Here is a 22741-nt window from a genome sequence, read left to right as displayed (position 1 = left end):
CAGAAAACGTATAACATCAATAAGGACGAGACTTCATTTGAAATGTAAAAGCTCCAAGTTTCCATAATTGTTACTATTTAGCATGTGGCTAAACACATTCTTATTCAAACCTAACCCTACACAGCTCAACTGTAACTTTGTAGATGTTCAAAGACAAATGAAAGGCGTCTTGCAACAGTTCGACTCACTCACGTTCACGTAAATCACTGAAATTGGAGGATTTTTGGTTTCAGTTCAGTTCAACAAGAAAACATGCAATATTACACCTATCCTTTATATTAAAGTTGTTACATAAACAGTGTTGCTATTAGATCTCTAACAACAGTAGGTGAGTTTAATCGCGGTGTTCCCCAAGGATCGATTCTTGGCCCTTTGTAATTACTATTGTAAAACTTGGTTTACCACAGTAATTATTTTTCTCAGTTCATTTTGAGGCTTCATTTTAAAATCTCTAATGTTCTGACTGTAAAATATGATGAAATTGGATTATGCATCTTTGATTCTTGCTCCAAATTTTTTTCTTATTGTATCCTAAAAGATTCTTCTTTACACGAGCTTTCATGAATATTGTATATAGATAGAATAAATTCTATCTATCTAATAGATTTAATTAAAGGATTATGCAATAAAATTCCATATAAACAATCACATTTATAACAGCTGCTCCTACAGTTTTGAAGAAGCTGTGTGAAACTTGCTTCCTTCACAATTTTGCAGTTTTATACCTGATTAAAGTTGGGTCAGTTCCTGCAAACTATACAGGATGTGCTCCTGCTGCACGCAATGAGGTATCAACTGGGACAATGCAAAATCAGGTCGCCTCTGTCTGTGAAAACGAAACAGCTAAAGTGTGCTCATCCTGGAAGGGAAATGCTATTAATATACAGTATATCTCCCAAAGTCACAGAGTTATGGAAAAGTGGACTATGTGGTTCCTTTAGGTTGACATTGACACAGTTAAATTGCCTTTTCATTTCTTCTAAGAAAGCGCACTGCTGGCACTCCGTGTCAGAGACAGACACTGAGCCTCCAAAAGTTGGAAGCAGAATTAGTGAAATATCACTTTTATTTTGCAGCTGCAAAGAAAAGACACTGATTTAACGCTTTGCAAACAGGCCTCGAGCTCGAGTCCGGTACAAATAACACTCTGTATCGTGTGCATTGCTTTATTGACCACCTGACTCCCTTGTGATTGTGGATGTAATTAGGATTTCCTTTTCGCCTTGCCCCAAACCTCTGTGGCTCAAATTGAAGCTGCAGCTAAACAAATTAAGAAGAGCTAAGAAAAGAAAATATTGGTAATTGGAAACGAGAACATATCAGTTCATGTTTTTAACATCACTGCGCTTTCCTTTCAGAGCCCTGGCTGACATTTTGAGACAACAAGGACCTGTTCCCATATCTCAGTATGAGCACGAAAACATCGCAGCGCTCGACGGGTCCCCCAAAGATGAGACACCAGTCAGAACCTTGAAGAATCATTACACACCTGTTCACGCTAAGGCAGCAAACCACGGTAGGTGACACTGCTCTGCTTTTATTGGGATCAATAAGTCAGACTGTAAAATAGAGTGTGTGTGTGTGAAGGCCAAATAACTGGCTTCATGTGTAGCTCTCACCGTACGTCCATTTACGAATCCAGCTTTACAATGTTGTGGCGTGCAGGCGTAAACAGAGACCTGCTTTGCTCTGGTTAATCTGCCACAGCGTCCTGTGATTGGCGTCCAGTGAAACAGATCCTTTTTCTTGAGTTGCTCTGTAGAGCCAGCGCTTACGGAGGTGCATAAATGAAGCACAATCCTCTGTCTGAGTTCTCCTCTTCCTCATGCTAAGGTTGCATAAGCCTACTCAGCATTGGCTAAAGATTGAGACGTAAACTATTATGTTCTGCGGGATTACGCCAGCTTTTTGTCCAGAGATAATTCTGGTGTAACGCTGTTCCTGCTACTTTTATCTGGTCGGTCTCCAGATCCCTGCTCCAGGGATCAGCTTGTTTGCTAAGTGCCCTAGTATGGTGTCCCAGATTCCGTAGTGTTATGTTTTACTCTGGTGTCATTCTGCCTTCACCATTTTCTCCATCAGCACCACCACCCAACATGAAGTGTCAGAGGAGAGCTCATACTGAGTACTTGATCACCAACTCACATGGTCGAAAATAATACAGCGTACGTTCTTTTCCATCATTTTCCTATAATTTGTTGCCATTTTGCTCTGCTTTGGGATTCAAAGGTGAACTTCATAAACTCTCAAAACAACAGCCGAGACCCAGGGGGATGTTTTCTGAGATATTGCCTTTGCTACTGGAACTTACAACTGAATTAGTGAGTGTGTCTTTAAAGTAATAAACTGCATTTTATTTGTCAAGGTTGAGCTAATACGATCACTTTCTGATGCAGTAGTAATTTGGCGTATAAGCTGCAGCACTGGTTCAAAAAGTTGTGAAAGCCAGGAAGCTTGCGGGAGGGGCACATATACACACATGCATGTTTGACATGTTTATTGGCATTAATGCATTCTTTAAACATCACAACCAAGCCTGAGACTATTACCTAAACCAGGGGTGGGCAATCTCAGTTCACGAGCGCCGGTGTCCCTGCAGGTTTTAGATGTGTCCTCGAACCAACACAGCTGATTTAAATGGCTAAATTAGCTCCTCAACGTGTCCTGAAGTTCTCCAGAGGCCTGGTAACGAACTAATCATGTGATTGTTGACTCAAGGTGAGATCTAAAACCTGCAGGGACACCGGAGATTGCCCACCCCTGACCTAAACCATAAACCAATTCTAGGTTTAACCCTGGCGATCGTGGCTCAAGAGTTGGGAGTTCGCCTTGTAATTGGAAGGTTGCCGGTTCGAGCCCCGGCTTGGACAGTCTCGGTCGTTGTGTCCTTGGGCGAGACACTTCACCCGTTGCCTACTGGTGGTGGTCAGAGGGCCCGGTGGCGCCAGTGTCCGGCAGCCTCGCCTCTGTCAGGGTGGCTGTGGCTACAATGTAGCTGCCATCACCAGTGTGTGAATGGTTGTGTAAAGTGCTTTGGAGTCCTTAGGGACTAGAAAAGCGCTACACAAATACAGGCCATTTACCATTTACCAACCCTTAACCTGAAACAGGCAGAAGTGACGCCAAAGTAGCAGAAATGCACTTTGGCGGAAGTTTAAAAGCTCGTCCGCTTTGATAAAACATTGAAGCTGCTTTTAGAATAAGCTTCAGTGTCTGTTTGTGTGAGTGCAAACACGGTGTAAGGACTAGTCTGTGTGTGATTCACAAAGTGACACATAACTTTCTTCAGTATATGGTAACACCCACAGAAAAGATGTTGGTAAATTATGAAACCCGTGTTTTATTACCCGGCTATTGTTTGCTGTGTGAACAGAAGACCTCCCAGTGAACGGTGACCTTAAGGAGGATGACGGATGTTTAGGCTGAGATGGCTGAAATTTTGGAATTTAAAATGAGGGAAACGATCTCTTTTAAGGATTACAGTGTCAGTGCGAGTATTTACACGATGTATTGCAACATATTATCACTACTACTGTTAAATATGTGGATTTGTGAGCCCACTCATTTACACCAGAAGAATGGGGAGAGTTTGTTGCGGCTTTATTTTCATTATCATAAATATTGTTAGCTTTACAGAACATTATAAAGACATCAGTTTATGCACAAAACACACACGTCTCATAAGACTGCGTTTGGTTTTCATTATATCGAGAAACTGAGGAAATGTAAGTTTTTATGAGGGCGACAACAAACCACTGCAGTAATTTTAAAGTAGTGAGGTCTGAGCTAAAGAGGACATGTTTATGTTTTCTATATTTTTATCCTTGGACTCTATTGGAGCAATTTACATTTCATGTTTCTTCACTGCTCGTCTGTTTCAAACAGTAGATCAACTTGAATTCCTGCTTCATCCTTTCCTTGACCTCACGGTGTTTACTATTTAAGCAGAAAAAGAAAGAAAGATGTCGATGATCCCACAGGTGCAGTATTCTTTTGGCAGCCTGAAACCATCCTCTGGATCGCTGCAACAAATCAGAGTTAATGGGCAGAGAGAATGAAGACAGATTTGAATAGACTTCTGTGAAACACTGATATACAACCATGAAAGAGAATAAAATATACTCAGAAGAAGCTACACTCAGCGGATGGGCTCTAACAGTATGAAGCTCATTCTCTCTTCTTAATCTTTTTTATCACTTGTCTTTATATGTTGTGATTAAAAAATAGCCCTTCAAAGAATTATAAGCCTACAAGAGCCAAGTCATATCTCCTCAAAAAAAAAGGACAGAGTTAGAAAAAAGGGGGGAAAACTTATTAAAAGAGGTTTATGACGTGTAGCAAGTTGTGTTCTGGATGTGAACTCGAAACATCAGCGGTGCGTTATGAGCAAATCGCACTTGCTGTTCCGGAGGAGAAACTGTATTATAGCCTATCAAGATATGATGCTGATGGAGTGTGTCTTCTGGTGAGGATAGTATCCATCCAGAACTGTCCCAGAGTGAGCATTATCGCTTCAATTTCCTGAAGTTTTCTTCTCTACTCTCATTTTGTCCTCTAAAGTTTCTATGTTGCTGCGAAAATAGGCGACAAATGTCTTCCACACTTTCCACACGGAGAATGAAATCATCCTTTCAGGACACTTACAGCAACTGGGTTCATCTTCGTTTTGATGGAAACAACTTTGGGCTGAAACTTTCAAAAGATGATGTCATTGCATCAGTTTGCTTGAAGAGTAGCAAAAAACTGTGTCTGTATTATTTGTATTATACTTATACTCCGTTATTTTACTTGACATTCAGATATAACTGTATATGGGAAGGAACCCACTGTGGTGAATACAAAAGACATTAATCCTCTGCTTTAACAGCTTTCACTCCCCTGAGAAAACGTTGCACCGCATTTTTAACCCTGGCTGGAGGGATTTGTTCACATTCAGCCACAAGAGAATTAGTGTGTCCCAGCACTGATATGGGCTAATAAGGCCTGGCTCACTGTCAGCGCTCCAAAGGTGGTGCATGGGACTGCTACCTGACAAAACTGTCAACACCTCGCACTCTGTTTCCATCTTCAGTCTGTTATTGCCTCCTCTCTGAAGGATTTCTGTAGGTGAGGGACATTTGATTTTTGCTCATATGCGTAATTGTACATCCTCCTGCAGGACTAATGAGCACAATCACCTTTTCAAACTAGAAAGCTCGGTGTCAGGTCAAGATGCCAGATGAATCGGCTGTCCTGGTGAGCAGATTCAGAGGCTTTGAACGATGCAAGAGAAAACATTTTCTGCACGCAGCTGGTTTTTGAGGAAAAAGACAAATGCTGCTCTGAATAAAGAGTTTGATTTTGTCTGTTTATTTGTTTAATCGGGTGACTGATACCATTTTCATCTGTTTATATAGGATATAAATCTCTGCAACCAGCATCCAGTTAGATTAGCTTAGCAAACTGGGGGAAATAGTCTGTTTATTTCTGTCCAGTGGTAACAAAATCTGAAATGTCCCTAGATTTGACCTGGAACTATTTGGAGCAAAACTGGAACATGCTAACAGCAAGAAGCTGTCCTGAAGACAAATATTAAAACACTGTATATTTAGTGCATTATCTGTAGCAGTAACATATGTCCAAAGGATACAAGGTTAACCTTAGTTTTTGGCCAGAACACACCTTAAAGCAACATTTTTTGAAACTTCCCAGCAGCTGCAGTGCAGCTCAACATGTGGACAGTGTTGGGGAGTAACGGAATACATGTACCGCCGTTACGTATTTAAAATACAAAATATGAGTAACTGTATTCCGTTACAGTTACCGTTTAAAAAGGTGGTATTTAGAATACAGTTACTTTGTTGAAATAAATGGATTACACGGCGGTACTTCCCTGTTTCATATTGTGGCGGGTCAGGACTGTTTGGGTTTTGTTTGACAGCTACGTTCTGTTGTTCCAGGCGGCAGCGTTATGGTTGCCATGGTTACAGGGAGACGCTCTCTCTGCGTGTTTCCTGGGTGAGAGAGGCCTTTTTGTTGTTGTTGTGCTAAGCTAACAGGCAGAATGCTACAGGTATAGCTCTAAAGAATGTAGCATCATAGGCAGTGTAGTCCGTGCTGCAGGGAGAATGGACTGCCATACACGTTATGTGTCTGTGAGCGAGGGAGGGAGAAAAAGGAAAAGTACGAGCTGTCATCGAGCAAAAACGGGAGCTGGAAGCATGTAAATATAATAATAACCACTGCAGCCAAGAAGAGAGCCTGACGAGCCCAGTTGTAAGCAGTGTTGGGACCATCTCAGTTTCAGGAATAATTAACAATTGTAAAAAATGAGGATACCACTATATTTGGTATTCCAAGCATAACAAATGTGTGGGAACCATTTTGCTTTGGTGACGCTCATATGGATCCTGCTGCTGTAAGTAACCCTTTAAAGCTAAATAAGAGTAAGCCAAACTATTTCAGGCTGGAGTTTCATATAAATAGAGGGAGTCATACAGTGTTTTCCTCAAAGTTTGCAAACATATCAAGTAGAAATAAAATAAAAATAATAAATCGAAGCGGCTTTAGGCTCAGGCTGCCTCACAGGAGCAATTTATATCCCGGTGAGCGTCTCCAGCTCATGGTTTTAGTGTTTTAGGTGTTTTCCTTTGAGTGTACAGAACTTATGAATCATCAACATTTCACCCTGTGAGAAAAAATAAACATAGCTATAGTACAGCATTCATATCTGCACAGAGAGAGCAGCATTAAAAACCAGGCACTAAAAGGAGTGAAAAATGCTGCCTCCCATCCTCGGATATTTCCTGATTTCTTTCAAGGTCTCAAACTAACAGCGGTGGTCAAAGTGCGTCAGTAATCAGGCTTTAGTCATCCTCTGGGTTTGAGAAAAGGAAACAAACGAGCTGTGTTGCCGAGGCGTGATGAAGACCAGGCCTAACGCTCCCACTTGTTTCTTCTCATTATGATAATTTGAAATGCTGTTCGATCTCGGCTTCCCCCGGCCCAAAGGTCTGAGTGATGTTATTGACTTTGAAGTGGCTCTTTGGAGAAATAGGCATTTAACTCTTTGCTAGTTAATGCAGAGAGGTGCGAACCGAGAGCAGAGAGGAGGAGAAGCTGTTTGATGAACCACCTCTACGAGTTTGCATGTTTTTTTTAAAACGTTTTCATCTGTTAATTAATGCTGCCGTTTTTAATTTTCTTTTAGGCAGCTTTGTGGGAGACAGGAACACTCAACACTGGCACGGTGCTGGCAGACACCTTGTGTTGCTCCTTTGTGTTCACACCAGGCTCTCAGTTACACCCGTGTTCATCCTGATGAGGGGAAATCACTGATTACAGATCTTTTAACACAAACAGGGTGTACACATACGCTTTAACATTGGTCATTCTTACACATACGCCTGTCCTGTCCTTACTAAGGTTCCAAAACCTCTGCAGTTTTATCAAAGGCTTTCAGCTACTTCAGAAAAAACAAAGGGCCATATGAAACCTTGAAATCTGCTGATTTCATTTCTGGCATCCTTAAGCAATGCATATTGACAAGCTAATCAACCCACCTGAGAGTCAGTTTTGCCAGTTTTGCCATTTTATCCCTGTTTAGTATTCTTGTCATCTGCGGCTGCTCTTTTATAAAATGGCAGGAACGGCTGGGAATTCACTGCAGACTCTCCTTAGTTCAGAAGCGCAGCCACGCCAGCATTTAAAATGGTGAAATGTTTCGGTTAAATTCTTTCCAATAAAGCGGTTTTAATCAATGGATTTACCTGAGGGGGTCAAGTAAAGTCAGGTGAGTTGAACTTTGGCGATGTTGCTCTGGTAGCCAATAGCAAACTGTCTTGAGAGCCCTGATCTGTGAAGGACTGAACGACTGACTCTGAAGAGGAAAAGTGTGTTTCGGCATTCGTCGGTCCAATTTATCTGACTCCAGTCATTTTAAAACTTGATGATTTTTAAGTTTTGTTTTTTGTTTTTTTGTTTTTTCTGTTGTTATTTCAATTATATTTGCATGTTCGAAATAAAATTATATTTATCTCTCTATCTATCTCTCTATCTCTCTCTATCTCTCTATCTATCTATCTCTCTATCTCTCTCTCTATCTATCTATCTATCTCTCTATCTCTCTATCTCTCTATCTATCTCTCTATCTATCTCTCTCTCTCTCTCTATCTCTCTATCTATCTCTCTCTCCATCTCTCTCTCTCTCTATCTCTCTCTCTATCTCTCTCTCTATCTATCTATCTATCGCTCTCTCTCTCTCTCTATCTATCTCTCTATCTCTCTCTCTATCTCTCTCTCTATCTATCTCTCTATCTCTCTATCTATCTCTCTATCTATCTCTCTCTCCATCTCTCTCTCTCTCTCTCTCTCTCTCTCTCTCTCTCTCTCTCTCTATCTATATCTCTATCTATCTCTCTATCTATCTCGAGTAACATTGTTCCCATTTTATCTAAAAGTTTGAATGAAATATGTTCACATAAATGTGATGTCAGTGAGACTCGGCTGTCATTGCTGCACACAAAACAGAACTAGAATTCAAAAGTTGTTTGGGATTTTATTTTTATAGATTTTCAGATGGCTCTCAAAATTAAATGACATTTTAAACTAAAGTACGGTCTTTTAGTTCACGTGCATGTACAAATATTAGAAAGATTTCAAATATTTTACCATTTGTTTGGTTCTGTTTTTGCATCGATGTAATCTGCAGGATTTCTGTTTTCAACTTGTGAGTCTCATAATGTTATTTAGAGGAAAACTGAATGAGACTTCACAGCACACTTGCAGCTATGAATACTAAAAAGTCACCATTGTCACAATAAGAATATTTTGAATGCCAGCTGGCCTAAGAAGTGCACAATAATCCATTTTTTTCCTTTACTTTTCATGCAACTTTTCATAATCTTTGGAAAATCCAGGATATCAGTGACGACAAACTTGGAAAATAACTGAATGTGAAATATGTCGGACACTTTGTGTATCTTCCTTAGGTCTGCAGAACACTGAGATAGAGTAGAGGATCAAACATATGATGAGATCAGTAACAGCAGGGAAGGATTCATTTAACAGTTGTCAGTCTTAACATGATGATGCAACTGCCTTTTGAGTTGTGAAACAGGTGACGTCAGCTTATCTGAGTCTGCATCACGAAGCCCGCGTCTCAACGTGAGGCGCAGTACACAGCACGTCCTTTAAACTCTCAAATTTGTTGCCGAAATATTAATTTTCCACAATCTTTGTCTCACCAGGACATTACGGAAAAGAGAACCTGCGCAGCGGAGGCCAAGACATGCACAACTTCATCTCCTCTGGGTTTGTCACACTTGGACGTGGCCACTTGAAAGGTAGTCCATCCTCATTATCAGTTTTTCACTTCACAGTACAGTGAAGTGCAGAATAACAATCATTTCGCTCGCTGTGCCGTGCTGTCGAGCTCTTTCTGCCAAATGACCGTGTGCAGGCCTCGCAATAAAAAATAAAAAAGTCAAAGAATGTGACTTTTGTTTCAGCTCAGTGGAAACTGGACGCTACGATTCATAATGGCTTTAAGTGACATCTTGCAAAGTTCCCACACAGACACACATTTCTTATCTATGATTAAATCCACACTTCCAATGACAAAGTAACACTTTCCAACTCTGTAGGCAGCCGGTGTGAACGTAGCATGGCACAGTTGTAGATTTCCCTCCTATTGTCCTCTGAAATTCAAATAAATCAAAGGAGCATTAGATTAAGAATGAGCCGTAAACAAGAGGCCTGTTGTGTTTTTATAGCGCAGCACTCCATAGACGAATCGGGGCAGATGTCCTGGCAGGGCGATCTGGACATCCCCATGTCCTACGGTATGTTCTCTAAATCTTCTATTCTCCAGCCACACAACCTGTTTCCTGCTCACACCTGATAAGAGAAGTTGCTCACACTTCACACACACACGGATCAGTGGAGTGCCCTTGGCCGATAATCACAGCTCAGTCAGAGTTGTAATATTTTATTTATTCTATGTGAGGTGGTTCTCAGAGCCCTTGCATTTCTGCTGGTGGCTGTTTGACAGCAGCTCTGAATGAATACACTGGTCGGCTCTATTTGTATGACCTCTACGCACAGGTGAGGATGTCAGACGTTAACAGGGCTGCTTTGATGCTTATAAGTGAGAGTCCAGCCAGGGGTTAACACTTTCCAGCAGTCGGGAAGGTAAGTGAAAGGTTCACAGTCTGAAGTTTGTTTGTTTTTCCTTCTTTTGTTGAGTTAACGTGTGATAGAATCGTATCTTTGGTTATAAACGTGTGATTAGTTGTTTTCACATGTGAATTCCTGGAGAATCAGGTTGAAATGGACCTTTCTCAGCTGTGTCACGCAGCAGATGATCCTTGTATCAGATGTTTTATTACTACTGGAAATACTGAATTTGCTTATGGCGATGAGTCGCATGTCACCCACTTTCTGACTGTGAGTTATCCAGATAATTACCTGCTCTATTTGCACGAGGGAGCTGGGAGGGTGAAGTGTGCTTAAAGTCCAACGTGACTCATTTGGACATTCGGTTTCTGACACACAGCTCTGCTGGTAACATTTAGAGAAGATCGGGGCTGCGGGACGTGATGAGTGATGCTTCTTTATCGTGTCTTTAGTCTTATGTTCTGTTATTGAATGTTGAATCTGCTATTGAATCCTTTCCAGTTCTCAAACCTAAAATGTGTGGTTTATCTTTGAAATTCTCACTTTTAACATCATAACTGATCCGAATTCTCAGGAGACTGCGATTCAGACCCATGAAGAACATTTTGTTGCCTTGCTTTTTAAGTGACAATGATGTGCCAAGAGGTGTTTCTCCTTTAGAAAGTGTGGTGGCAGGAGGACTGGTGATTGAACTGATGATTGTAACCTGAGTCCCAGTGATAGAGAGCGACAGAGAGAGCGACAGTGCAGCGAAAATGGCTTTGTGAGATTAAAAAAAAGTCTAGTGTCGTTAAAAAGGGGAGAACATTTCTGGATCGTTCAGCTTCACACAACCTGAACGAGTCAAATTTGGACCAGTCGAGTTAACCAGCTCGCAGTCCTAACATGTCACCTGAGAAACGCTGTAACTCGTCTCAGTTATGACTCTCACTGAGCTAAAACCAGCGAATAAGTGTGTCTCTGTCTGGAAAACAATCACATAGGTTACATTTGGATTCTTGTAAAATTATTGATTGTTGCAAAAATACCCAGAAAAACTCAAGAAAGGACTTCAAATTGCAAATTGTTTGCAACTTCACTCGATGTATGTGAACGTTTATCTCTGAACCTTAATATACATACGTAAAAGATACGCTTTTTCAATAAAACCCAGATATAAAGATCAGAGATGATAATTAATCAATTTAAAAATTGTCTTTTTAAATGTATTAATGACCACTGAATGTTTTATGTACAGGACTGTGCAAGAGGTTTGAGCCACCTGTCATTTCTTTATATTTTGCTAGAAAAATGGGCATTTTAAGGGCACATTGCACACCGTGCTGATGCATTTCAGCTAATGACAAAATGCAATTTCATTCTTATGAAGCTGGATTATTTTTTTTTAGCAAAAAAACTAACGAATCCTGTGTTTATGCATCAGGCTGTTAGCAACAATGTGCCTAAATAGCTGTTTTAAAGTTGGTTCTTTGCCATCTGTGTGAACTCAATACTATCTTTCCTTCACTTAAGTGGCTTTTTAATGCTTAAATGAGTAATAGGCAAAAAACAAACAAACAAACAAACATAATATTTTGGAAACACCTTCAGAAAGCCTGTAGATCTCCTGCTGGAGAGCACTAAAAAAACACAACAACGTCCGGCTCCTTGGAAGCAAAAAAAAGGAAATGAGGGGTGGCTCAAGACTTTTGCACAGTACAGTATTTTCCCCTGAGGCTAACTTCAGATAAGAAGGACTTGCTCCGAAGCAACAGAGCCAATACCAAATAAAATATAGCAGAATGCGTAAAAGCTTTTCATTTAACAGACACAGAAAAACCTTAAAATCTAAGAGTAAAGCGAAATTATTGCAATTTGCTGACATTCACTGTTGGGAACTGGCAAAATCTCAGCCTTGAAGCTCCTTTACAGTAACACACTGAAGAAGTTGGAGGTAATGCAGAAACTCTACTTGGAAATATTATGAAAGAAGCAAATCGATTTCAAAAGACACAAAACGAGTCTGCAGAAATGCTGAAAGTGAAGCTAGCATGCGCACGCCATTAAAGCAAATACTGAACAGCAGTTCTGAAAGCTGGAAACGTCAGCTTTCATGAACTGGATGAATCCCTCTAACTAAAGACTAACACTTCAGCTGTTGTCTGAGGCAGCGACCCTCTCCTGACTGTACCTGTCACCCTCTCGCTGCACCTATTAGCTGACACGCTTTAGCAGCCTGATGGCGGTAGCTGTCACTTCAAAGTGGAGGTCTTGTCAGCTTCCATCATACGTGTCTTCGTTTAACAGCTGGCTGTCGGCGGGATCCCCTCCTCCCCCCCTCGAACACACAGCTACTGTCAGGAGGAAGTAGACTGACAGATGTGCACGTGTCACAGCTGACTGCATCCTGCCCTGGCTCCAAATCTGCTCCAAAAACATTTATTTATTTATTTATTTTTAGCAAAGATCATCCACGGCGAACATCTGCACCGGTCAGCTGTTCCAGGCAGACATCAAGTCCTTAACTCTGGTTCATGTGAAGAGGTGGAAAGTTCATTTAGTTCTGCTGTAGTCAGAGACCGTTTGGAGGAATTTTACTCATTTCATTCGTTACTTCCTCCCTTTTCTTTCTGTTCTCCTTACCTTCCTTTTCTGGTCTTGCTTCCTTCATTGCACACTCTCTCCCTTTCTCCCTGGTGTTATTCTTCCTGTATTCCTCCTTTAGTTTTCAGTTTCTTTCGCTCTTTCTAGATCGTCACGATGCATTCTCCATTACTTTTCTCCTTCCTTTATTTATCTTTTACTGCATTTATCATAGTTTTTGTCCTTCCTGCTTCACCTTCGATGGATCAGTTACCATTAAACTAGGGATGCACCGATACTGGTATCGGGTATCGGGGCCGATACTGTAAAATGTGTGTGTACTCACACTCGTAAAAGTTAACCGATACCATGAACCGATACCAACTTATTTCATTAATCAGAGGGTGGCTTGTCATTTCTGTTGTAGTTTTTTAGATTGGCCACTAGGGGGACATCCCGTGCTAAACAGGCACAGGGTTAGGCGAGTCAGACTGGCGGCTCCAGATAAAAAAGAGAAACTGGAGGCTGCTGTAGCTAGGCTAAACAAAATGTCAGCAGTGTGGACCGGAACAGCCAACTTTAACTCAGGTTTTGGAAAAGCGATGAAAAATGTCAAGAGAAAATCCACGGGCAGTTAAAATAACTGAGGCTCTGACTCATTTTATTTCTCTGGATGACCAGCCAATGCCGGTCGTGGAAAGCATAGGATTGCACCGTCTTCTCAGCATACTCGAGCTGCGATATGAAATTCCCAACCGCCCAGACAGTGCCAATAGTTCAGTGATGTTTTGTAAAATTACAATGTGGAGACTCTGCAATAATTTAACAGAAGTGCTTATTTTTCACTTGAAATTTTTGTGGTCATTTTTATTAAGATTTTATTTTTTATCGGCAGGGAATATGATAAAATCTGTCTTCCAATTAATTGTATTTGTGTGTGTGGTAGAAGTATCAGTTTTTGTGCTCTGTATCGGCAAGTACTCAGATCCAAGTATCGGTATCGTATCGGTTTGAAAAAATTGGTATCGTTGCATCCCTACATTAAACACACCAGTGTTGGAGATACAAGGCTTTGGTCACATAGACCAGGTTCAGTAGTTGAACTCATTATATCAGTGAAAGAAGAAGAGTCCATTTTCTATTCAGGTACATCCTGGGTGCGTTTATTGGCCTAAAAGGCTGGATGAGTCATTCACAATCACTCCGTTAGACAATATCTAAGCATGAATACTTTGACCTTACGCCCCATATTGTGTGTGTGTGTGTGTGCAGCATTGTTTTGCTTGTGTGGGGGTGCTATAGTGACAGGAACAGTACAAACAGTACAGATTTGAATGTACGTCAGTCCCACCAAGCTGTTAAACAAAGATCCAAATAATGTCATTAATATTCATGCACCTGTGATATAACATGACTCTCAGAGCTTTGAGTGCATCCACAGAGACACGCGAGCATCTCTGGTCTGCCTGCAGGAGTGCTCGGATCAGGTGGTAAAGTGACTAAGTGAGGCTGGATGGATTATATGTAGCGATGCTGCTTAACAGCTCCAGATATCAGTTTATGTGGAAGTCAAGCAGATGCAAACAGCTGATGTTTCTAAATATTTTAAATGAATAAAACTGGTTGAGATGCTCCGTGTTTTGGTTTATCCAGAAGTGTGATTACTGTATTTGTTTCGTATAAGGTCTGGTTATGAAATAAGGGAGGAGAAAGCAGGGTGAGTGGTTTATTTTAAGGCCAAAAGAAACATAATTCAATTTATTTGATTTTTCCTGTTTAAGTCCATCATAATTACAAGAGGGTCTACTGTTACATTGTTGATTTAGAAAATCTTCCTTTAGTAAAAACACTTGCGCTCGGTTTTGCAAGTCAAGGAATGTCAGTTTAATCAAAGTAGCCCAGATTTTAAGAGGTTTGTCTAAGAACATCAAAATAAGATCTCGTCTTTGTTCAGCCTGTTTCTCTGCGTTTAATTTGACATCAAAATGACATTCAGGGCATTTTCCTTCCTTCTTTTATCTGAAATAATTAATCAGCAGCGCTTTAGATAACAGTACGATTCAAAGGAAGCTTGACTGGCTTGTGCATCAGTATCAGAAATTTGACTCAGTGATGGAATTAAAGGCTCAGCTTTGTTCTCAGAGTTCTTAGATCTACATCTGAACGTCAGATTGTCGTTGATGTGACACAAATCTGTCTATTCTGGTTGGTCCAGCACGCTTTTTGGTAGATTCTTCAAGTTTTTATTGCTATTTCATTTTTTAAGAATGACTTTCTACCATCCATGGATGGATGGATGTACATGACCGATGTTACACAAGTTAGCTACAGAGTTAGCTACAGAGTTAGCTTAGCAAGTTAGCTTCTTTTGCTGCGTCCTCTGCGTCCTGCTGTTGGATGGTTTTATGGACAGAATTTCTAGGCAGAGCCAAGAGCCAAAAGGTGGCCTGAAGATCGCCTCTTTTTGCTGCTGGTGTGGTCCATCATCAGGCGCTGGCCTTTAGCTCTCACTGGGGTGGTTTGCAGCTTGAAGTGTGAAGCGCCAAGAATGAAAATTAGCAGCTCCAAGTCTGAGACCATTGTTCTCAGCTGGGAAAGGGTGGAGTGCCCACTCAGGGTTGGTAATTAGAGGAGAGACCCCAGGGCAGACCCATGACATGCCTGAGTGATTGTCTCTTTCAGCTGGCTTGGAAAGGCCTCAGTGGCTCCCTGAAAGAGCTGGTGTAGGTGACAGGAAGTGGGGTTTCTGGGCATCTCTGGTTGCCTCCACATCCTGGACCCAGATAGGGAGCAGAATGTAGATGGATGGACTTCTTTCAAAAGTAGTTATATGACTTTACCAATTATTACACATACATTAGCTTTTCTGTAGTTTTAAATGTCTATTTTGAAACAGAGAACGTTGCTACAGTATTTATTGTTGCGACTACAAAGAAAAGGATGCCGTAAGCAGCAAGAGTTTTCCTCCAGCTGTTGACGTTTAAAAACAATTAGCAATCATTTTCTACGAGTAAAGTAAAATCTGCAGCTTTAAAATACTGTTTAATGGAGTAAATCAGCCAGAAAAGCCGTGCAGTAACAAGCAGGAACTAAAATATGCTCGCTGCTGTTACCTGAATAGTTGTCGACTCACTGTAACTGAGGCTAACGTGTAATATCTCTGAGGTTAAACAGTCCCAATGTGTGCGTTTAGCGAACATCTCCCAGACATCTTGTGTACAAACATCCCCCTCGTCCTCGGGGCTTATTCATCTCTCTCCTTGCTTTCCCCGCCTGTGGCATCCACTGATGTGCATCCTGCTTAATTACTTTTTCATGAGTTGCTCCCTGTTTTCATCCTGAGGGAATTGTCTTCCAACCTCCCCAACCCCTCCCCACCTCCCCACCCCGTCATCCCAATCCACTTAAGGTGACCTTGTCTTATTGGGACGCACTGCTGCAGCGCTCCCACCTCCCCTTGCTTTAATCCCTCCAGGCCTACAGTGTGTCTGTGCCTACGCATGTATGGGGCTGCGTAGCTGAGTGTGAGTGCAAATGGAGGGGTGTCAAATTGTGCCAAGTAGGTTTCGCTTCCCAGTTCGCCTCCATTACCGAGTCCTTATATAGGCTCGTCTTTACAGATGCTCGTAGCGGCTGAAAATCTGAGCATGCTGTAACTGAAAACTTCAAACATGAGAATCACTGATCGATAAAGTCCTGTAAGGTGACATCAGCCAATTGCATACTCATGTTTATACATACTAGACTATGACGATTCAAAGGGATCAGTGGTGAGTCAAGCTCCTTCTGGATCCAGTGACGGCTCCCTGCTGCTGCTGCAGCTTGAAATTCTTTCTAAAGTTTCCAACTTCATCTGGAAAGACAAGGATGTGCATCAGCAACCGAGATTTTATTGGTTATAGAAGATCATTTCCAGAAGGATTGCATTCCCCCCTCAGTGTGCAGCCACCGTTTGTGATTGGAGCTGATAATGTGTAATTGTGTGGATGCCTTTGAGGGCAACCACACAATTTATTCTTTATTCCACTATAATCTAGTTGCTTCCGTACGTTTTTTGGCACTTAACTACTCCCTCAGTTTTCAGCCAATTTTCACTGTTCAAACTTTTAAAAATTCTGCTGTTTCTGCTAATGGGTGCTATGACTTTTGGTGCTCATCACTTCTATACTTTTTGAGATATTGAATTTTTTTCGCAATATTTTTTGCCCATTTCTTCCACATTATCAGTGGGGTCACTGATTTTCCTCGCCGGGTTGACCTGTGTTTTATCTCAGTGAGATGAGCTGCCGTTCTCAGACTGGGAGGCCCGGGTTCAAATCCCGCTTATGGCAAGATTTCTTTCAGTTAACAGTTAAACTTTCTTAACTCTTTTCAGCAAAATTTTCAGTTTTTTCTGCTGTTTTCAGAAAAAAAACTCTTTTCAGCAGAAATTCTGCTCATTCACCTCTTTTCAGCAGAATTTTCAGAATTTCCAATAAGAATAAGTTTGGCTCAGTGAGATCAGTAGGCACCTTGAGACCGGGAGGGCCAGGTTTGAATCCTGCTCATGGCAACATTTTTTTTCACCACTTTTCAGCAAAAATTCCTCCGTCTTTACCCCTTTCAGTAGAATTTTTGGCTTTTTACCACTTTTCAGCAAAGATTTTCTGCTATAATTTTCTGCATATAACTTTTTGCAAGTTTTCAACTTTTTCAGCTTTTTCAGCAGGCAACTTCAGCGTTAAGGCATCCACACAGCATTTTCACAGGAAATGCAAATTTTTCTAGTTATTTTTGATATCTGATTTTGAATAGGCTTAATGCTTCCTTGACAGTCTTGGTACAAATATCCAGACATCACTGGGTTGAGATTGTAGTCGTTGTGGAATGCGTCTTGAAAAAATGCATGACATTTAAAAAAAACTCAAAAATATTTTTGAGTCTAAAAGGGAGACAGATGGTCTAAAACAAAAAATTAGCGATGAAAGAAAGTCTCTTAGAGATTTTTGATTCCTCTGAAGCAAAATATTCTGTTAGTAATAGTCAATGAAGTCAGTGTGTACAGTTGCACTACTGGTACTGAGTGGGTGTGTCCCATTCTACAGTCCAATAAATGTCCCATTCAGCTGTACAGTATGTCTCCCATTTAGCCGGTGAATGTCTCCCAGCAAACCTTCTGGCATTTACCCGTCTCAGAGCTCCTGGGTGGTGAAATAAGATGAATTGAAGGACCATCTGCATCTGCAGCTTGTCTTTTTCTTTTTGCTGCTTCTGGAAATGAAAATATTTTTCAACAGTAAATCTATTTTGTTTTTCTCAGTGTGTACCGTTTCAGCTACCTGCTAAACCAAAACAGCCTTTTCTTGCTCAACCAAGCCTTTTCCTGGCAGATTTCATGCTCAGTGAAAGCGAGGGTCACAGGCACCAATCAAAATGCTGCTGGTATCATTTTTCGATAGCTACTACATTGTGCATCGACACTAAACTCATAATGATAAGCAAAAGCGATGCTGCCTATTTACATAAGACTGTCCAAATAACAACAACAAGAACATTTCATTCAGTGCCGGCCTTCAGACCGGTGTGCAGGGTGGTAAAAGAAAACAAGACTGTGCTCACATTTTGGTAAATGACTCAGTTTTTATTGACTTTGCAGTTATTTTTCATGCTTTGACCACAGTTTGTGCCACAATTAGTCTTTTCCCAACATTAATTTAACAATAGTGATCTGTTGTTAGGAGGCTACAAGCAACATTAATATCATAAAATTCATATTATGTGAATATAAATATTATTATCATGAAATTAAGTACAATATTATGCCTATATAAGCTGTCGTATGTGCAAAAATGAGTTGTTTCAGCCCATAGGTAGGCGGTTGCTAGGCAACGTGATGATGTCATCATTTCTGGCATAGATAAATATCTTGAGGAGCCCTAACATGTACCTGTGTTTGTGTGTTTGGTTACTGAATTCCTCACCTTGTAGAGCGACATCATGGTTTGTTACAGTAAGATTAAATTAAATAATTTGTCTTGAAACAGTAAAAAGATCATCAAAATTGTTTGACAACATGGCTAAGCCTTTTGATAAGAGCTACTGTTTCTTTCAACTGATTAATATGCTTCCTTCCAGTCTTCATATTTATTATTTTATAAAAGATACAAGATCTGAGAGTTACTGAGCTTACAGAGATACAGGACTTCTATTACAAGGGCAGGAAAGTCTGTGATAGACCTGCTGCGTTCTGCCCACACAGACCAGTTCCCATCCCAACACTTATCTAAAACCAGCAGGGCTACCAGCAGCATCTGATGTATAGTCTTCGCAGGTGGTGAAACAGAGCACGGCAACGCTGCCGGTTTTCTACAGGAAATACGACTAGATTAAAAAAAAGAAGAAGCTGTTTTGTTTTTCATCAAGTCTCGCCTTCTGCACACTTACATACAAGCCACAGCTCATCTCCCAGCTGGTCACATCTATACAAATGGCAGACGTGGCGTGGGATCCAGGTGTAGACGCAGCATCAAACCTGCTGCATTAAGATGATCAGAGCATTCAAAGGGCTGAGACTCATCGGGCGAAATACAAGTGCCTTATCCCTGCAGCGTTTCATCCTGCTCTGCTTTACATATGAACCTAAACGCACAAATCTTGTAAAGTAACTGCGCTACTCTCACTATCAGACACCTTTTTTCAGCATAGTGGGGTGGCATAAAATATACAACATGATGTCAGGGTCATACGGCCTTTGCTGCGGTTGTTTACTGAGATGAGAGGAGCAGGTGGTAACAAGGTTAAATGGACTATTTTTGCATTGTGTATTTATGCAGAAAAATGAATCTGCTTTTATTCCGAAGAGTAATTGGTTTATTTGCATAATATTGCTGGGCCACCATGGGATTATATTGTCATAGAAACTCCATTTTTAAAAGAAGAGCCCATTGGAAACATTTGTCTGTGAGAGACACTTACACTGTCAGCTATTATTTTAACTCAGTTTCAATGCACTATATTTAAGATAAGATAAGATAAGATAAGACTTTATTGATCCCACAACGGGGACATTTTTGCGTCACCTCAGCTCAAGTACAGATATATGAAGGAAATACAAATAAGTACAATCAATGAAAAAAAGTAAGATAATACACTATATACAATGGTAGCATACACAGTATGTGATTATGGATATAGTTGGAAATATGGAAGACATAAACTATATAGCTTGGAAGGTCATGGAAGGTCCATTATGCATGAAATGAGGTAAAAGCTGCAGTCTTCTGCAGTTAATTTGGAAGTAAAGTCACAGGAACAAAAATAAGTCTTTCTCGCTATAATAATATTTGTCTGTCTTAATTATTAACATTAAGATTTTTTTTAAAAGCATTTATTATAAATTTCAGTTCTTTTGATTCTCCTATATATTGTCTTGATTTCATCATTTCCCTGCGAATGCGATGTTACGTTCTTCGTTGTGTTAACTTCGCCCACACCGTCACCAAAATTTGTATAAGCGATAAAATTTGGTTTGAGCCACCAAGAAATATGAAATTAAGAATTTAAAACACCACAGGCCTGGTTGTTGCTAGCCTACCAAAAACTTAAATGCGAAGAGGGCTACAACGCTCTGAGTTTTATGACCAGTGGCATTGATGAAAAACAAGGTACAACTTACTGCAAGATGGTCAGTATAAGGGAGTGCTAAGCTTAATACCATGGTACAGTCATGTTAGGCCGCTGTCACACAGGCCTCGAGAGTGGTCGCTGACTGCCTGGCAACCACCTGTTGCTAGGGGAAAATGTGCATTTGAGTGGTTGCTGGCTGTTGCTAGGTGACACTGGTTACAGAGAGACTGCAGACTGCCAGCAGCAGTTTGCACGGAAGATGCCAACTTATCTGCAAACACTCAGCAACTAGGGGAGACCGGGGATAGTTGTAACATTTTTGACATTTCTGTCTGTAAATTAGAGCTCTTTTAAGGTAGTGGATTCAAAATGTAATGCAAAGTATTTACATGTCTCTGCTATTAAATAGTGCAGCTATTTTCTCTGCAGCACAATTACCCATTGCATGGTATGGTGAAATGTTACAATTAACCCCATAGTCTGGGTTAGTTGTAACATATCCTGGGGTGAAATGTAACACAATGAAATAAGGGTACTGACAAAACATTAACATGTAATCTTTTTTATTCAACACATGAATGCACTTAGAGCCATTTATGTAGCTGTGTGTGTGTGTGTGTGTGTGACAGAATGCAGAAATCTAGCTTTTGAACATATTCCAACCCCCCAAAAAAGACAAATTATGGAATTTTCTGCAGCTGAATATTTCATTCATTTTCTTCCTTGAGTTTGGCCTCATTGGCTCAGTGGGCCTTATAACCTACAACTCTTGCACCAACTTTTGAACATAACAATGAAGCTGAAAAAATGTAGTTGTGCATCAGCATCGCAATTCCATTACTTTTTATCATGGCTTACCTTGGTGTGGTTTGCAAAGTGCTTCAGAAAGAGGAGGAAATCTGTTTCTTGCACCCATCCTGATTTATTTCCACTACCAGTACTTCCTACTGGTCCATCTCTGACACAGTGGTCTGCATAATGTATGTGTGGGAACACAAACAGTGGAGGAATTGTGTTGCCAATGGCATTAACCGCATATACAAAAGCGACCAGTGAACCTCTCTCTGCTGCTGTCGTTGCCCCAACTTGTTTAATATAAGTTAAAGTAATAGTGTGGTCAGTTGTAACATCTGCATTATTGTTACAACTTAACCCAGACTGTTGCTGTTACAACTGACCCAGACTCCTATAGCCATGAACTAGCTAACATTACAGCCAACGGCTAAAACATTAGCGCTAAAGACCTACACAGAATATATCCCCATACAAATTTGCAAGTGTTACAACTATCCCCGGTCTCCCCTACTCACTGAGTGAAGAGTGTGACTCAAAAACCAGAAACAGGGACCAACGATTCAAAGCAGGGTCGCCCTCAAGGCCTGTGTTACCGAAGCGTCATTCATGTCTTCCACAACATTGCCTACTGGATCTGAGTCTGCATGTGGATATGAAATTATAAATATGATGTTGGTAAAAAAACATTGTACACACAGACCTCTAAAGCTCTAAAAAGTATGTGAGAGAAGCTGTAGTTTGTAACTTGTGTACCCTCAGTGTGATGCCGCAATGCAAAATTCCCTAAAACTTCATGTACGGAGTGCAAAGTCAAATGTATGCAGATATCTGTAGCAAGTGATTCACGTTTTCGTTGCACCAAAATATAAAAACGTTCACAAATATTTAGCAATAACAAACCTTAATAACTTAAAGGTCACTGCATTTATTGCAGTGCATGTATGCTAAAACCTTAAGAAGTTCATTTCTGGTGCAACTCTTAAAATCATTGATGTAAACCAGCCTCCAGATAAACCTGGTACGTGACCTTTTTGACTTGTAATAACATACATGACTGTTTCCGGGCAATTTTCAGGCAGCATCAGTCTGTGATTGGTCTTTATCAAGTCATTTCAAGTCAGCGCAGCGTTTTCCTAATCCGCAACTTTCTCAATGAGCGTGATTCCAAACAGCAGGGAGATGGTGCAGTCTCCGTGCAGAGATCTGCGGCTGCCAAATGCACAATATGAATTGATTTGTCTCCTTATCTCGCCTGCCCATTAAATAGGAGGCTAATGAGTCTGATTAGAGTGGTTAGATGGAACTCACACTCAGAGAATCCCACAAGTCTTTCCAACCACGTGGTTGGAAAGACCGAATATTGAGACTCATTCATGCATCCTGACACACACACAGATAGCCTCTTAACACCTCGTCTGATCCAGCCTCTCCTCATGAATTATGTAGCGCTTGTTTGTACACTGAAATAACATCTCGAGAGCTCGCCAAATGGAAGGTCAAGCCGAGCTCTCGCCGTATCTTTTCCTGACACCGTTTATCTGAAATTGGAAATATATATTGTCCTTTTTGATATCGAGGCTAGTGCATATCTGTCTGAACATATTTGTGTATAACATTTTGTATA

The 22741-nt window shown here is 40.7% G+C and overlaps 1 protein-coding gene across 3 annotated transcripts in view; it reads left to right on the top strand.

The window, feature by feature from the left end:
* shisa6a (shisa family member 6a) overlaps positions 1-22741 on the top strand; it is a 121478-nt gene that overhangs the window by 5769 nt on the left and 92968 nt on the right. For all 3 annotated transcript variants that reach the window (XM_085158178.1, XM_085158177.1, XM_085158176.1), the window contains exons 3-5: positions 1359-1516; positions 9228-9323; positions 9753-9821. In XM_085158178.1, coding sequence (XP_085014304.1) covers positions 1359-1516; positions 9228-9323; positions 9753-9821 — 323 coding nt within the window. The remainder of the gene's footprint in view (positions 1-1358; positions 1517-9227; positions 9324-9752; positions 9822-22741) is intronic.

This window comes from Neolamprologus multifasciatus, chromosome 4 (assembly GCF_963576455.1).
Source record: "Neolamprologus multifasciatus chromosome 4, fNeoMul1.2, whole genome shotgun sequence".
NCBI classification, from domain to species: Eukaryota; Metazoa; Chordata; class Actinopteri; order Cichliformes; family Cichlidae; genus Neolamprologus; species Neolamprologus multifasciatus.
The sequence above is the reverse complement of the archived record's forward strand: the minus strand, read 5'-3'. Positions and strand labels throughout refer to the sequence as shown.